Source organism: Thamnophis sirtalis, unplaced genomic scaffold, assembly GCF_051295495.1.
Source record: "Thamnophis sirtalis isolate CommonGarterSnake01/CBP01778 unplaced genomic scaffold, rThaSir2_p1.2 scaffold_7, whole genome shotgun sequence".
Lineage (NCBI taxonomy): Eukaryota > Metazoa > Chordata > Lepidosauria > Squamata > Natricidae > Thamnophis > Thamnophis sirtalis.
Window position 1 is genome coordinate 67076104 of NW_028261387.1, and position 12782 is coordinate 67088885.

Consider the following 12782-nt stretch of genomic DNA (forward strand, 5'->3'; position numbering starts at 1 on the left):
TAAATAATTTGATTGCTGCAGACATATAGTTATGTCCTTGGCATTCAAATCCGATAATCTTATTGGATGCTTTTTGTTCTTTAAATGACAGCTTGCTTATTTGATGACTCCAGGAGGTAGAGGGTTGGAAATGAATGCCTAAATTTTTAAAGTCTTTGACTGACTCAATAGGTATATAGTGAATTTTTCAATTATAGGAAAGGTTAAAATGTTTTTTTGTGTGAGAACTAGAATAATTGTTTTAGCATAATTAATTTTAGGTGGTTTTTAAAATAAAAGGACACAACTGCTCCTAGATATTTTCAAAGGCCAACTTGAGATAAAGATAGAATGGTGGTGTTATCTTTGTAAAATAGAATGGACTGGTTGGATGGACTGGATTCTGCTTAACAACTGAGTTGCTGGTTCCAATTGTGGTTACTAAATGGCGAATGTCTTAATGAAGATGTTTTGCATAGAATGTGCTAATTATACATAGAAGGCTAATTAGACAATAATTAGCAGATTATTCTTACCATCTTAAAAATTGGAAGTATTAAGTTTCAGTTTTCAAGTAGCAGTAAAGAGTTGCTAAGGGCAGTAAGATGGCTCAGTGGCTAAGATGCTGAGCTTGTTGATCAGAAAGGTCGGCAGTTCGGCGATTCAAATCCCTAGTGCCGTGTAATGGAATGAGCTCCTATTACTTGCCTCAGCTTCTGCCAACCTAGCAGTTTGAAAGCATGTAAAAATGCAAGTAGAAAAATAGGAACCAGCTTTGGTGGGAAGGTAACAGTGTTCCACGTGTCTTCGACGTTTAGTCATACTGGCCACATGACTACAGAGATATTTTCGGATAGTGCTGGCTCTTCGGTTTTGAAATGGAGATGAGCATCACCCCCTAGAGTCAGGAACAACTAGCACATATGTGTGAGGGGAACCTTTATCTTTAAGGAGTTGCTGATCGTACATAAGTTAGTATAGGGGAGCACGAATTTGAATCTATTTTCAAGAGCTCAAGAGAAATTCAGTCCTGTCATTTTACCATTCTTCAGTTATAAGTTCAGTTTAAGGATTTCTGAATCTGAAACAGGTCACTTTGACAAGGAGGTGTCAGAAAGTGAGAAGCTGAGCTTGTCTGTGCTGATTAATGTATGAAATAGGTCATAGTAGTAGGTGGCCAGCTCTCAGGTGGAATTGGATTATTAGAGTTGAAACAAGGGCTGGCAGCTGCATGTGAAACTAGATACCAAAACAAACCATGATATTTGTTAGCTGTTGGAATCATTCCAGTTTACTAAGAGATAGCTTTGCTTTTTCCTTTGCAGGAGACACCTGTACACATTTTTCAATGAACAGAAGAACCAACAATTATAGTTGTGATAGTGACTCATAACTCTATAGTCAGACACTACCACAGCCTTAGCTGACTCATGTTCTTTGTTGAACCAGGGCTTGGAGACTCTATAATGATAATTTCATGCAGGGGTAGAACTGATTTTAAAGGCCTTTGCAGAGTTAATAATTTTTTGGAAAATATTTTAATGTTTATGTTTTCAGATGTATAAAAATGGGAATAATTTCTATCCAGAAATAGAGCTTGCATTCTATCATAATAATGACAGTTGCAGACATTTAGCAAAAATTCCTTAGAGTTTCACATTTATGGAGTCCTAAGAGTTTTTCTCTCATCACATTTCATCACCCAACTAGATAACATTATTAGTGTAAGTGTGGGGTTTGTTCCTTGCTTATATACAATAACTTGCCTTGGCAGTTTTGGTTTTTTCCCTTGGTAATTCCTTGATTAGAGTATGGCTTAATCAAATAAAAATTATTAAAATCAAGATAGAAAATTAATATTTGGGATTTTGGAAATCTTAATTGCTCTTCCCCTGATTTATTTGATTCTTATTTTGGCCCTAATCAAATATAAGATTGAAATGAGTGCATTCTCCCAAATGTAGTCCTGAGCACTTAACCAAATATAGAGGCTGGCTTTGAGATATTAAAGGTAAAGGTAAAGATTCCCCTTGCACATATGTGCTAGTTGTTCCTGACTCTAGGAGTGGTGGTGGTCATCTCCTTTTCAAAGCCAAAGAGCCAGCACTATCTGAAGATGTCTCCGTGGTCATGTGGCCTGCATGACTAAACATCGAAGATGCATGGAATGCTGTTACTTTCCCACCAAAGATGGTTTCTATTTTTTCTACTTGCATTTTTACATGCTTTCGAACTGCAAGGTTGATTGTGCTTCTCCTCTCCTCCCATTTTATAATCCACTTAGTAAAGAAGGAGTCACCCTGATTCTCTTCTTAATACTATCTTCCGTCCCAGGACCTAGGGTATGTCTATCCTCTTTCATTATGTAAGAGAAGTCCATATTGCTGACTTTCTATAAGTGGTAAGCCAGGGGACAGTTGTTCCCAACAAATCTGCTATGACAACACAGAGCTGATGTTGTCTAAGGCCATGTAATATACAGCCCAAGTTTCCAGTGACTTAATTTAAAACCTGAAGCACAAAGCTACTGTGTATATGCATATAGGCCTTGATTTTTGTGTATTACAGTAGGCAATTTTTTAAATAATTTATATAAATTCATTTTTCATATTGATATGAAATTCATATACTTTCATTTTTGTTTACAAGGTTTGTTTTGTTTGTTCGCTTTGTTTACAATGAAAAATTTGTTTACAAAATTGTCTGCTACAATGTCCTACTTGTCAACGACTACTTCAGCTTCAACCACAATAATACATGGGCAAATGATTGATACAAACTCAAGGTAAACCACTTCAAACTTGATTGCAGAAAATATGACTTCAGCAACAGAGTGGTCAATGCCTGGAAATGCTCTACCTGGCTCTGTTGTTACCTCCTCAAACCCCTATAACTTTAACCTTAAACTGTCTACCATGGACCTCACCCCATTCCTAAGAGGTCCGTAAAGGGGGCGTACATAAGCGCACCAGCGTGCCTAACGTCCCTGTCCTACTGTTTCCATTTATTTATATTAATTTCTTTTGTTCATGTCCACGTTCATATTTATACCTGCTATCTTGTACATGTTTGACAAACTAATAAGTAAATAAATAATAAATAAAGGCGATCCCGGAGAAAAAAAAGAGACAATCTTGGCTAGTTGTATCATGAGCCTCCTACCAAGTAAGCATAGGGTTACTTTTTGGAGAGTTAAGTTTTTACATGATTCAGATATTCAGCTGTGCCTGATGTAAAACCTGTCAATTAGATTTATCTACTCCTACTCCCCTTACTACACACTTCATATGAAATTATAGCTGCATATCCTACTGCATTTCTGCTAATCACTGAACAAGTCCCTCACGCCTTGTTATGTTGAATCAAGAACCATGCAGTTAATCCAGATGATGAACTAGTTAGTCCAGCATTTGGGACAGAATGTATCACAACCTGCAATTCCCATACCGAGCTTGGCCTAAGACATTGAAGTAAACTGTTGGAACTATTTCTCACTGCCTGATAAAGATTATGACCATCCAAGCATATTTACTGTCTCCCTTAATCAGTGTGAACAATACTTGATACTGGATGACTTTGCACCAACAAAACCCAATATAGAGTTTATAATTAGCCCAATGACAGAGATAATTATTAAATAGACAACTGCCTCCCCATCCCATTTAGAGCAATCCAGACTTAGAACACTACAGTTATTTTTGGCATGTCTGAGGACTTAGATGTCCGATGAAACAAGTGACTACCACTCACGAAATCTGTCATTTCTGACAGGGTAAGCAATTTGTAGAAAAGGATGCTGCTGACTTTCACTGTTAGCTCAGGCTAATTGACCAGTTCAAGAAGGGTCTATCAAATGAAACGTGAAACAAACTCATTCATAAGGGCACCCCAGAGACTATGTCTGCATTAATTAATATCTGCTTGGATGGAAGACGCAAGGAATTATGTCAGAGCACCAGTAGGAAAGAAAGACTCTGCTACTCTCATTCATCCCTCCTCCCGCTTCATATCAGAGACTTTGAAAGTTGAATCTATGTAACTGGTTGTTAGCAGAGCTGAATCACCTATCTGAGAATAGTGCCAATGCACACAAGGCCCATGTTGATATTGTAGAAAATCTGGCCAATTTGCAGATGTGTGTCCTGTTAGGACTCTCCTCCCTCAAATACACACACTTCCAAAGCATTGACAAAATGTTATACTTCTGAAAATAGAAGGTGTTTTGTTAACTAGAGGTCCCAAACATCTCAGACTTGGCTTGCTGGGAAATGAGTAGTCTCAGCCTCCAAGGGCCAAGAGAATGGGGCAACCAGAGGTTATGTGAAATCCATACAGGCAGAGTTACAGTGAGCATTGGTATTCAGTTATTCCCATCTTTTAATAATCCCAGATAGGTCTGAAATAAAATTAAAGGCAACTTCACTGAATCCTCCATAGCATGAATGCAAGTTCTGAACACACAGTCTATCCAATCCCCTTTTCAAGGTTGAGACGATGGTTGGCTCATCACAGAGCACAACTCACCATCAGTGTAAACTATCTTATTTAGTCTCCCTCTAAATTTCCTAACACTTTTGGGAACAGATTAGCTTCAAGTTCACAAACTATATATTTTTGGGGAGCAGGATAATACCATTTTGATTCCCTAACATGCAAGACTCTCAACTTTCAGTCTCAAACTACTGCTACCTATCACACCTCAACAAATGTACCGTACCGTCAACTTGTCAACTAAATTTGCAGACTATACTTATGTGTTTGGAAATGAAAAAGTACAGACTTTCCCCCACCTGTTCTGTGACTGCAAAATCAATCTTTCTGTAGGACAGATTTCTGCATAGTACCACTATCCAGTCTCAAACACTAAGCTAACCTATCTGAAGGAATATCAGCAAGGAAGTCTTTAGCTATCCCTTTTTCTCTCCATCATTCCCTTAACATCAAAGATTCAGAAATCAGTAGTTCTTTCTTCCAATTTGTGAATTCTTGAAACAGGAAGCACACATTTCTGGGTCTCAGAGGGACTTATAATTTGATTTGAATGAAAAAATGTCACACGTATTTAACTACCTTTGATTTTTGTTATGGAAAGCTTGAACATAAAGTAATGCCTTACTGATTGGGCAACAGCTCCTTGGTCTTTCAAAAACGTATAAATCATATTTTCCATGATTTTTGGATTATGCATCTAAATGATCTGTTCATTTACCTTGAGGATTCTGCTTTTCCTGCTGATCAAATCCAACTGTTTTTCAATGCCTTCATTACTGCAGTCTCAATTCTAAACTAAAGTTTTGGTTTTCATAATTTTGATATTAGGAGTACTGTGTTCTGCAAAAAGAATTTAGATGGATCCATTAAAAGTAGAACTCATTCTGTCTTTGAATTCTCTACTGTATCGTCAGAGATACATAGTATTTCTGGGCTTTGCCAAATAATACAGTAGATCTATATCTAATTTTGTTTAACTATCCATGCTATTGACCTACTTTATCAAGAAAGTGAGATTTTTATGGCTGGCAAGTCTTTATTCATGTCACACAATGGTTTGCTTCTCTGAGATTTAGATCTATCTCTTCCTTAGTTCTTTTAATTTTGCTTTGAGAGCTGTACTTTTACTATACACTCCAGAGTTTGTGGCCAACATCCTTCTCTGCATTTTCTTTTCCAGGCAATTCCTGCCAAATGAAAGAAATAATATTGTTTTTTTTACTAGAACTTTTCCCATAGAAGTTTTTTGGCATGCCTTATCACTGAAGGAGAGCTCCAAACTGATCACAGGAATTTAGAATACTTATAGATTTTTTTCAATAGCTCCTGCTGTGCTTTTTTTCAAATGCCTTAGTTTCTAGCTACAAAGCAAGCAGGTCGATGCTTTCTTCTGTAAGCCAGCATGTTTTTACCCTTCAATCTTCTTTCATTCTCCACCTGGAGAAGTTAGACATTCTTCCTCTGGCACAGGATTATCCTGTGAGACTCTTAGACCAATTTGAAAATCTGTAACAGCAGGATTAACGTTTGTGGGCTCAGATACAAAACTTCCATGTGGACCAACCATCTCCTCTACTCTTGCCACAAATGCCTACTTACCTATCCATTCTTCAGAGATTTTTTTGTTTTTCTCAGGATGTCAACTGTTCCTTAACAATCTCTTGCTTCCTACCAGCAGCTCCTGAAACGCTCTGCTGTAATAATCAGAAGAGATTCTGTTCCCCCCATTGCTATTGGCTATCAGGTTTGGCTTTCTACCAGATTTCTCTCTTCATGAGATCTCTATACATAGAAGTGAAATGTCTAGATTTTTGGACCATTTCCTGAAATTATACCAATCAATTCTCTTGGTATTATTATTTTTTTTTTGCAATTTCCAGACAATGAAAAATATATTATCTTCAAAAACTACCATTCTCTCCTGGCCATTTAGGGAGTGAGAGAGAAATGTGTTTTGGAATCTTAACACAAGAGAAGTAGTCTGGAATATTCTATTCATTAGAAGGACCACCCAGATGTTGGCCATTCTTGGGAGGCAGCAGACTAGGTTCCTACCCCACATTTTGTATGCTAGTTGAGAAGGAGGTCTAGAAGGAATCAAGATAGTGAGACCAGAACCTGAAATTTTCAGGCCAGAGGAGACCATCATATCAATGTAAATCAGAAGTCTCCAAGATAACAATACAATGGACAACATGAGAATAAAAGAAACCTGATAAAGATAGATAGACCTCTATATAGGTCTTGATATCTATATATTGCAGCTGGCAAATCTTTTGTGTAAGTGATTTCTTTTTCCTGTATGCAATAAAAAAACAAATCTTTCCTAGTTTTGTCTGTGAACGTGCTGCTGGGTAAGCCAACTCCTGAATAAAGATTAAGTATATGGAAAGCCAAGACGTACAACTGTGCCTAGTACGATGTGATGAATTGTTCTGAATCTCTTCAATGTTTTCTGGATATAGTAGATGTTTTGCAGTAAAGAAAATAGCAGGATAAGACAGAGTAAATGACAGGGATAATACAAAGCCAGAGTCCCGGAGAGAAGTATTGATGTCAAAAGGATTTCAATTAGTCAGTGTCTCAGACCTACTCCATTATTTTAAACAGGACACATAGTCAAATTAGGCTTCAGATGTTATATACTTTTACTGGATTGTCCAACATGTGTTAAACGTGCAGATATTTGTTCAATAATAATAGCAAAAGTAGCTATATTCATCCAATAGAATAGAAAGCCTCTCCATGATGCTTAATATGTTAGTCTCTAATGATGTTTTCCTATCAAGCTTTAGTTTCAGCTAAGTAAGAACAGAGAAAGAAGTCTTGAATTGGGAAGTACATATAATGGATTATTTAGTTAGTTGGTATCCTACAAATATACACCACACCAGTGGTGAAATTCAAATTATTTTACTACCTGTTCTGTGGGAGTGGCTTGATGGAGAGTAGCAGGGGAAGGATACTGCAAAATCCTTATTCCCTCCCCACTTCTGTGGCCAGCCAGAGGTGGTATTTGCCGGTTCTCTGAACTGCTCAAAATTTCCACTACCGGTTCCCCAGAACCTGTCAGAACCTGCTGAATTTCATCCCTGCACCACACCAACTCCAACTTTATAAAGCAGATTCACACTTTCTGCTTGGCCCATTGATAGTAGAAGCCATTTATTGTGTAGTGGGCTTCAGTAGGGAAGAACAAACTGGCATAGATACAGCAGCATTTATTGATGCAAAACTGAAACTGTGGAACAACAGGCAAATCCCTGTAATTTAATCTCTGGGCCCACAGGGCCTTAACCAATCACAACACTTGAAAAAGCCCACCCAAATATGAATGTTCTACGTTTCCCTCCAAAACAGTTGCAGTTATAGTTAAGGTCATCTAAAGGTTAGTTTTACTTTAACAGGGCTTAATCCAACTATATATTCAATACATAACACCATTCATTGGTTCCAGAGTGCAGACATGGCTCCTCCTCCTCCTCCTCTACCACCTCCTTCGCCTCTTTCTCCCAGCCAGCAAATGCATCCCACACAAACATTTACAACTTCAGTTCAAAACTGCTCTTTTCCAACCTAACCCTTTTAAATCCTTCAGAGCAGATGATCTCCAGTGTTTTGTTTCATTTTAGTAGCATCCCCAGTTTCAATCGACTACAGTGCCTGGCACTTCCCCTCCTCCCCGATGCCTGGTCACTGCCTTAGATACTGTTGGCACTTGCTATATTCTTTGCTGATCGGTAGCTGCTGTTTTTAAAACAATCTTGCGATTGATCCAACAATGGCCTGTTAAATCAATGAACTATTCTCAACTCCAAAAGGTCATGCTCATTCAATCTTGACATGTCCCAGTGAGGACTCAGTTTTTGCTCAGGCTGGGCAAAACATTGTCCTTTTGCTTTTCCATCCCTTGACCACAGTAAAGAAAGCTACAATGACACTATAAGGTTAAAAAAAGAAAGAGTCGCTGCTAGTGTTTAAGGCAGGGGTGTCAAAATTGCGGCATCATGGCATCACATGACGTATTGTGACTCCCCCCCCTTCGCTAAACCAGGTGTGGGCATGGCTAGCATGTGATGCATCCAGCCCATAGCCCATGAGTTTGACAGCACTGGTTTAAGGAGAAAGATCAGAAGAAGGGAACTAAAGGCATGCATAAGTAGTGCAAACATCTGGAAAGTAAAGGGATTAATGATTATAGGTTTAATGAGGAGGGAACAATCCCTCCCCCTAAGGAAAAGGCAGTTGCTGGTAGATCACCCTATATAGGAGCCAGGCAGTGAGGCTTCCTATACGGGAAGGACAAGAAACAGGAGTAATTGATTAGGTCTTGCAGTGGCTGCAGTGTGGACTGAGCATCAGCTCAGTCACATAGCCAAGCCATTGGAACCTAGACTGTTCTTTCTGAGGTTGGCTTAAGAAATAACCAAGACAACAGGTTTAGGCTATGGTGCAGTCCTGTCCTTAGCTAAACTGAATCAAAATGTTCTTTATCCAACATTCACATGATCGTAAGAAAGTCTCAAGTATGGCACCCACCTGCAAGTACTGATACGCTAAATCTTGATGGCAGGATTTAGATTTCAACAGCGCTCTGTCGATGGTAGCTGAAGCCTTTTGGCACATTTCTCGAGCATGGCTGAGTGTGAGCGTGGACCAGGACCCTCTTTTGATATAGTTTGACTCACTGTTGATGGGGATGTTGGTGCAAGTGGTAATCTTGAGGTCATTATTGCTCTTGGAGGATTTCAGCATATGTTCACTGATTGTGTTGTAAGCATGCATAAAGTATTTAGGCTGGCTGTGATCAGGCTGCCTGCCCAGGGTCATGAGGCCCATAGGGTTACGATAGTTGCAGGTGTCACTGTCCAGATTGTCATCTGAACTCCACCAGCCTGATATGTTGGATCTCGTCCTGCGTTTAGTCTCTGTGGTTTTTGCACGGTCTTTACTCTTGCTTCTCCGGTTTGGTTTTGAGTCCTCGGTGCCTTTCTTGCCATTCACACTGCCTTTAGAAGCACCTTCCAAGGATTGTGACTTAGTAAAAAGTTTTTGGACTGAATGAACCAAGTGCCGTATTCTCCCGGGGTTTTCATTCCGGTGTTTGGCATCTGAACTTCTCTGGAACTGGAGGGTGCTAAAACCATCCCTGTGGATGGGCAGTTGTTTTTCAAATTGGTCTAGTAGGTTGGCAGGGAGTCTGTTAATTTTGGTGGCTTGGGCATGACTTGGAAAGGGGTTCTCATCAGGAACCTCAAAGTGAGAGTTGTAATGAATACGTGGAAATGTACTGCTGTTAGAAATCTGGTTGTTGAGTGGAAGGAGGCAATCACTGTGGAGAGAGTTGGGTGTTGGAAAGCGAGGGTCCATTGAATAGGAATCTGTGGGACTAAGAAGATACGGATTCCTATCTTGAGTGGCATAGAGTGAGTCTTGAGGAGAGTCCAGATTATCAGATAGATGGCGGCTTCGGTTATCTCCTAACCCCTTCATGGCGCTGAGGTATCCTAGAGCATTGCTTCTGTAAGATGGCACGGAGGATATATCCACTCTGTTCCTTGTCACAGTAGCTTGACTGGGAAGTTTTTCTGCAGCCAAAAAAGATACAGAAAGAGTGATTAAAAGATGGAAAAATACATTCTCAGGATCTATCTATAGAAATCACTGATAAGCACGACTACAAATGAGTGATAGAAATAACCCTTCGAGAAATCAAGAGACTTCAATTCAAATAGGACAATGGCTTAAGTTATTGCATTTGATAATCCATTCCCCTTTGAAAGTCTCACTAGGGTATCTGCTTCATTTCCTGGGCAACTCAAAAGAATTTCTGGCATTCGAAGTTGACCTCCTTTAGAAAATTCAGAATTTTTATTTCTATCTCACCTTTATTATTATGTTTGCAATTGTTCTGTTATAACATGAATTTACCTTAATTAACTGGGAGAATGAAAATTTACTGTTTGCATCAAGATATACATAAAGTTATGGAACTGAAGGAATGAAATATTCATATGTTGTACATGAAAATTGTTGTATAGAAACTTACAAATAGAAAGCCGCTCTGGATTTGGCATGAATTGCAAAAATTAATCTGCCTCATCATTGTTCATTATAAAGAAGTATATTAGTAAAGAGGTGTGAAAAAAATGCAAAAACTTTTTAGTCGTTTGATTTATACCAAATTAACTATTCACTAAGGCTACATTACTATTACTATTAGTCTTCTCATTGTTTCTATCACCCATTTATGACTGCAGGACTATAACTTATTGTTTGTATTGATATTGTTTCCTGATTGCTTATTTGTACCCTATGGCCAGTAATGGTATCCTCTTTTTTTCACTACCGGTTTAGTAGCGGGAGCGCGCAAGTCTGGGCATGCGCCAAAGGTGATGACATCTGGGTGGGTGGGTGGAGCCTCATGCCACCGCCACTACCGGTTCGCTTGAACTGGTGTGTAGTGGCAGAATACCGCCTCTGCCTATGACTATCATTAAGTGTTGTGCTTTATGATTCTTGATGAATGTAGCTTGTCTTTTTATGTACATTGAGAGCATATGAACCAAAGACAAATTCCTTGTTTGTCCAGTCACACTTGGCCAATAAAGATTTCTATTCTATTCTATTCTATTCTATTCTATTCTATTCTATTCTATTCTATTCTATTCTATTCTATTCTATTCTATTCTATTCTATTCTAACTAAAGAATGTAGACTATTCATCAAAAACATTTCAGAAGCAGTAGAACACAGTTTCTGAGATATGTAAGCGGGCATCACACATCACCCAGAGGTTGCTATATGAGGACAAATCATTCATTGTCAAGATTGCTTGAAGGTGGGTGATACTTCTAATGTAATGTACCTGGATTACCCCTGTGACTATGTAAGAGAGACGAGGAGTAAGCTAACTAGCTGACAGCAAGAACACAGGTGAGTGGTCAAATGAGGGGGACCCAAATTCATTGGTAGCGCCCCATTGCAATGCAATAGCAATAGCAGTAGACTTATATACCGCTTCATAGGCCTTTCAGGCCTCTCTAAGTGGTTTACAGAGAGTCAGCATATTGCCCCCAACAATCTGGGTCCTCATTTTACCCACCTCGGAAGGATGGAAGGCTGAGTCAACCCTGAGCCGGTGAGATTAGAACCGCTGAACTGCTGATCTAGCAGTAGCCTGCAGTGCTGCATTTAACCACTGCGCCACCTTGGCTCTAATGAACAAGGACATACATTTAATTTTGCAGCCACTAAGATTGTTGGCCGAGCAGGTACAAAAATAACAAGGGAAATAACTGAAGCCTGGGAAACAGGCCCCTTGTCAGTCACCAGGAATGCTGATTTACCACCAGCTTATCTGGTACTTAGGAGTCGAGGATTTGACAGCACAAAGAAACAACAGCCAATGACTTAATAGCTGACCATCAACACCCCAATGAGCAACTAAAACACACACAGACAAATAGGCACCTCATAAATACTATCCATGTGTCCAAAGCACACATTCTGGTAAAAAGAAGCTTCCCTGAAAATGGGCTCCAGGATGAATTCAAAAACTTGGAAGGCAAATCATCTGGTGCTGCTCACAGACCCATACTGGATAAAGCATGTAGATTTAATTTAGTCTTTCAAACTGAAATAAGTGGTGATAAACAAGATTTAGACCAATAATTACATTGTAAGAAAAATAAATATAAATGAACTCTTTGTTTTTGACACTGTTAACAGATAATGTTTCATTCTAAATTTCTCAAACTTCAACAGTCTTGTATCATAGTTTTAATCATTGGACTATAAAAAGTCTAAACCTTGAGAGGGGCTTTGCTTGTAGAAACATGCAAACACAGTTGTTTTTATCTGCCTTTGTATTGGCATGCCAACTGCTTTGGGATGGATCCTTTCCCATTCCTCATCATCCTACTGTATACCAGCCACTCCAAGGTTTAGAAGCAAACAGCTGTGAGTTCATGTCCAATTCACTGCAATTGCAATGATAAGATTGTAAGTGGGTGCTTGCATTGATATGATATGAATGGCTCCATGGAGTAAGCAGTTGGGTCAGCATAGCAATGGGCCATGATTTCCTCTACAGCAAAGTAATTGGACAAGCAGAAAGGTCAAGAGCAACTCAGGAAAATCAATCATGCTTTGAAGTTCTGAAACATCCATATGAATTTGTTCATGAATATGCATATAGGAGAGAAATAATATAGTTCTCTGTACACAGTTCCACAATTGTAGGAGTGTTTTCAGTTATTCAGGCTAAGATAATAGATATCAAATTTTCTTCACTGATTGCTTCTATCTGA

General features: G+C 38.9%; 1 protein-coding gene across 1 annotated transcript in view; it reads right to left on the reverse strand.

The window, feature by feature from the left end:
* DLGAP4 (DLG associated protein 4) overlaps positions 1-12782 on the reverse strand; it is a 399144-nt gene that overhangs the window by 130604 nt on the left and 255758 nt on the right. The window contains exon 3 of the mRNA XM_014053169.2: positions 9010-10058. Within this exon, the coding sequence (XP_013908644.2) occupies positions 9010-9963 (954 nt within the window). The 5' untranslated portion in view covers positions 9964-10058. The remainder of the gene's footprint in view (positions 1-9009; positions 10059-12782) is intronic.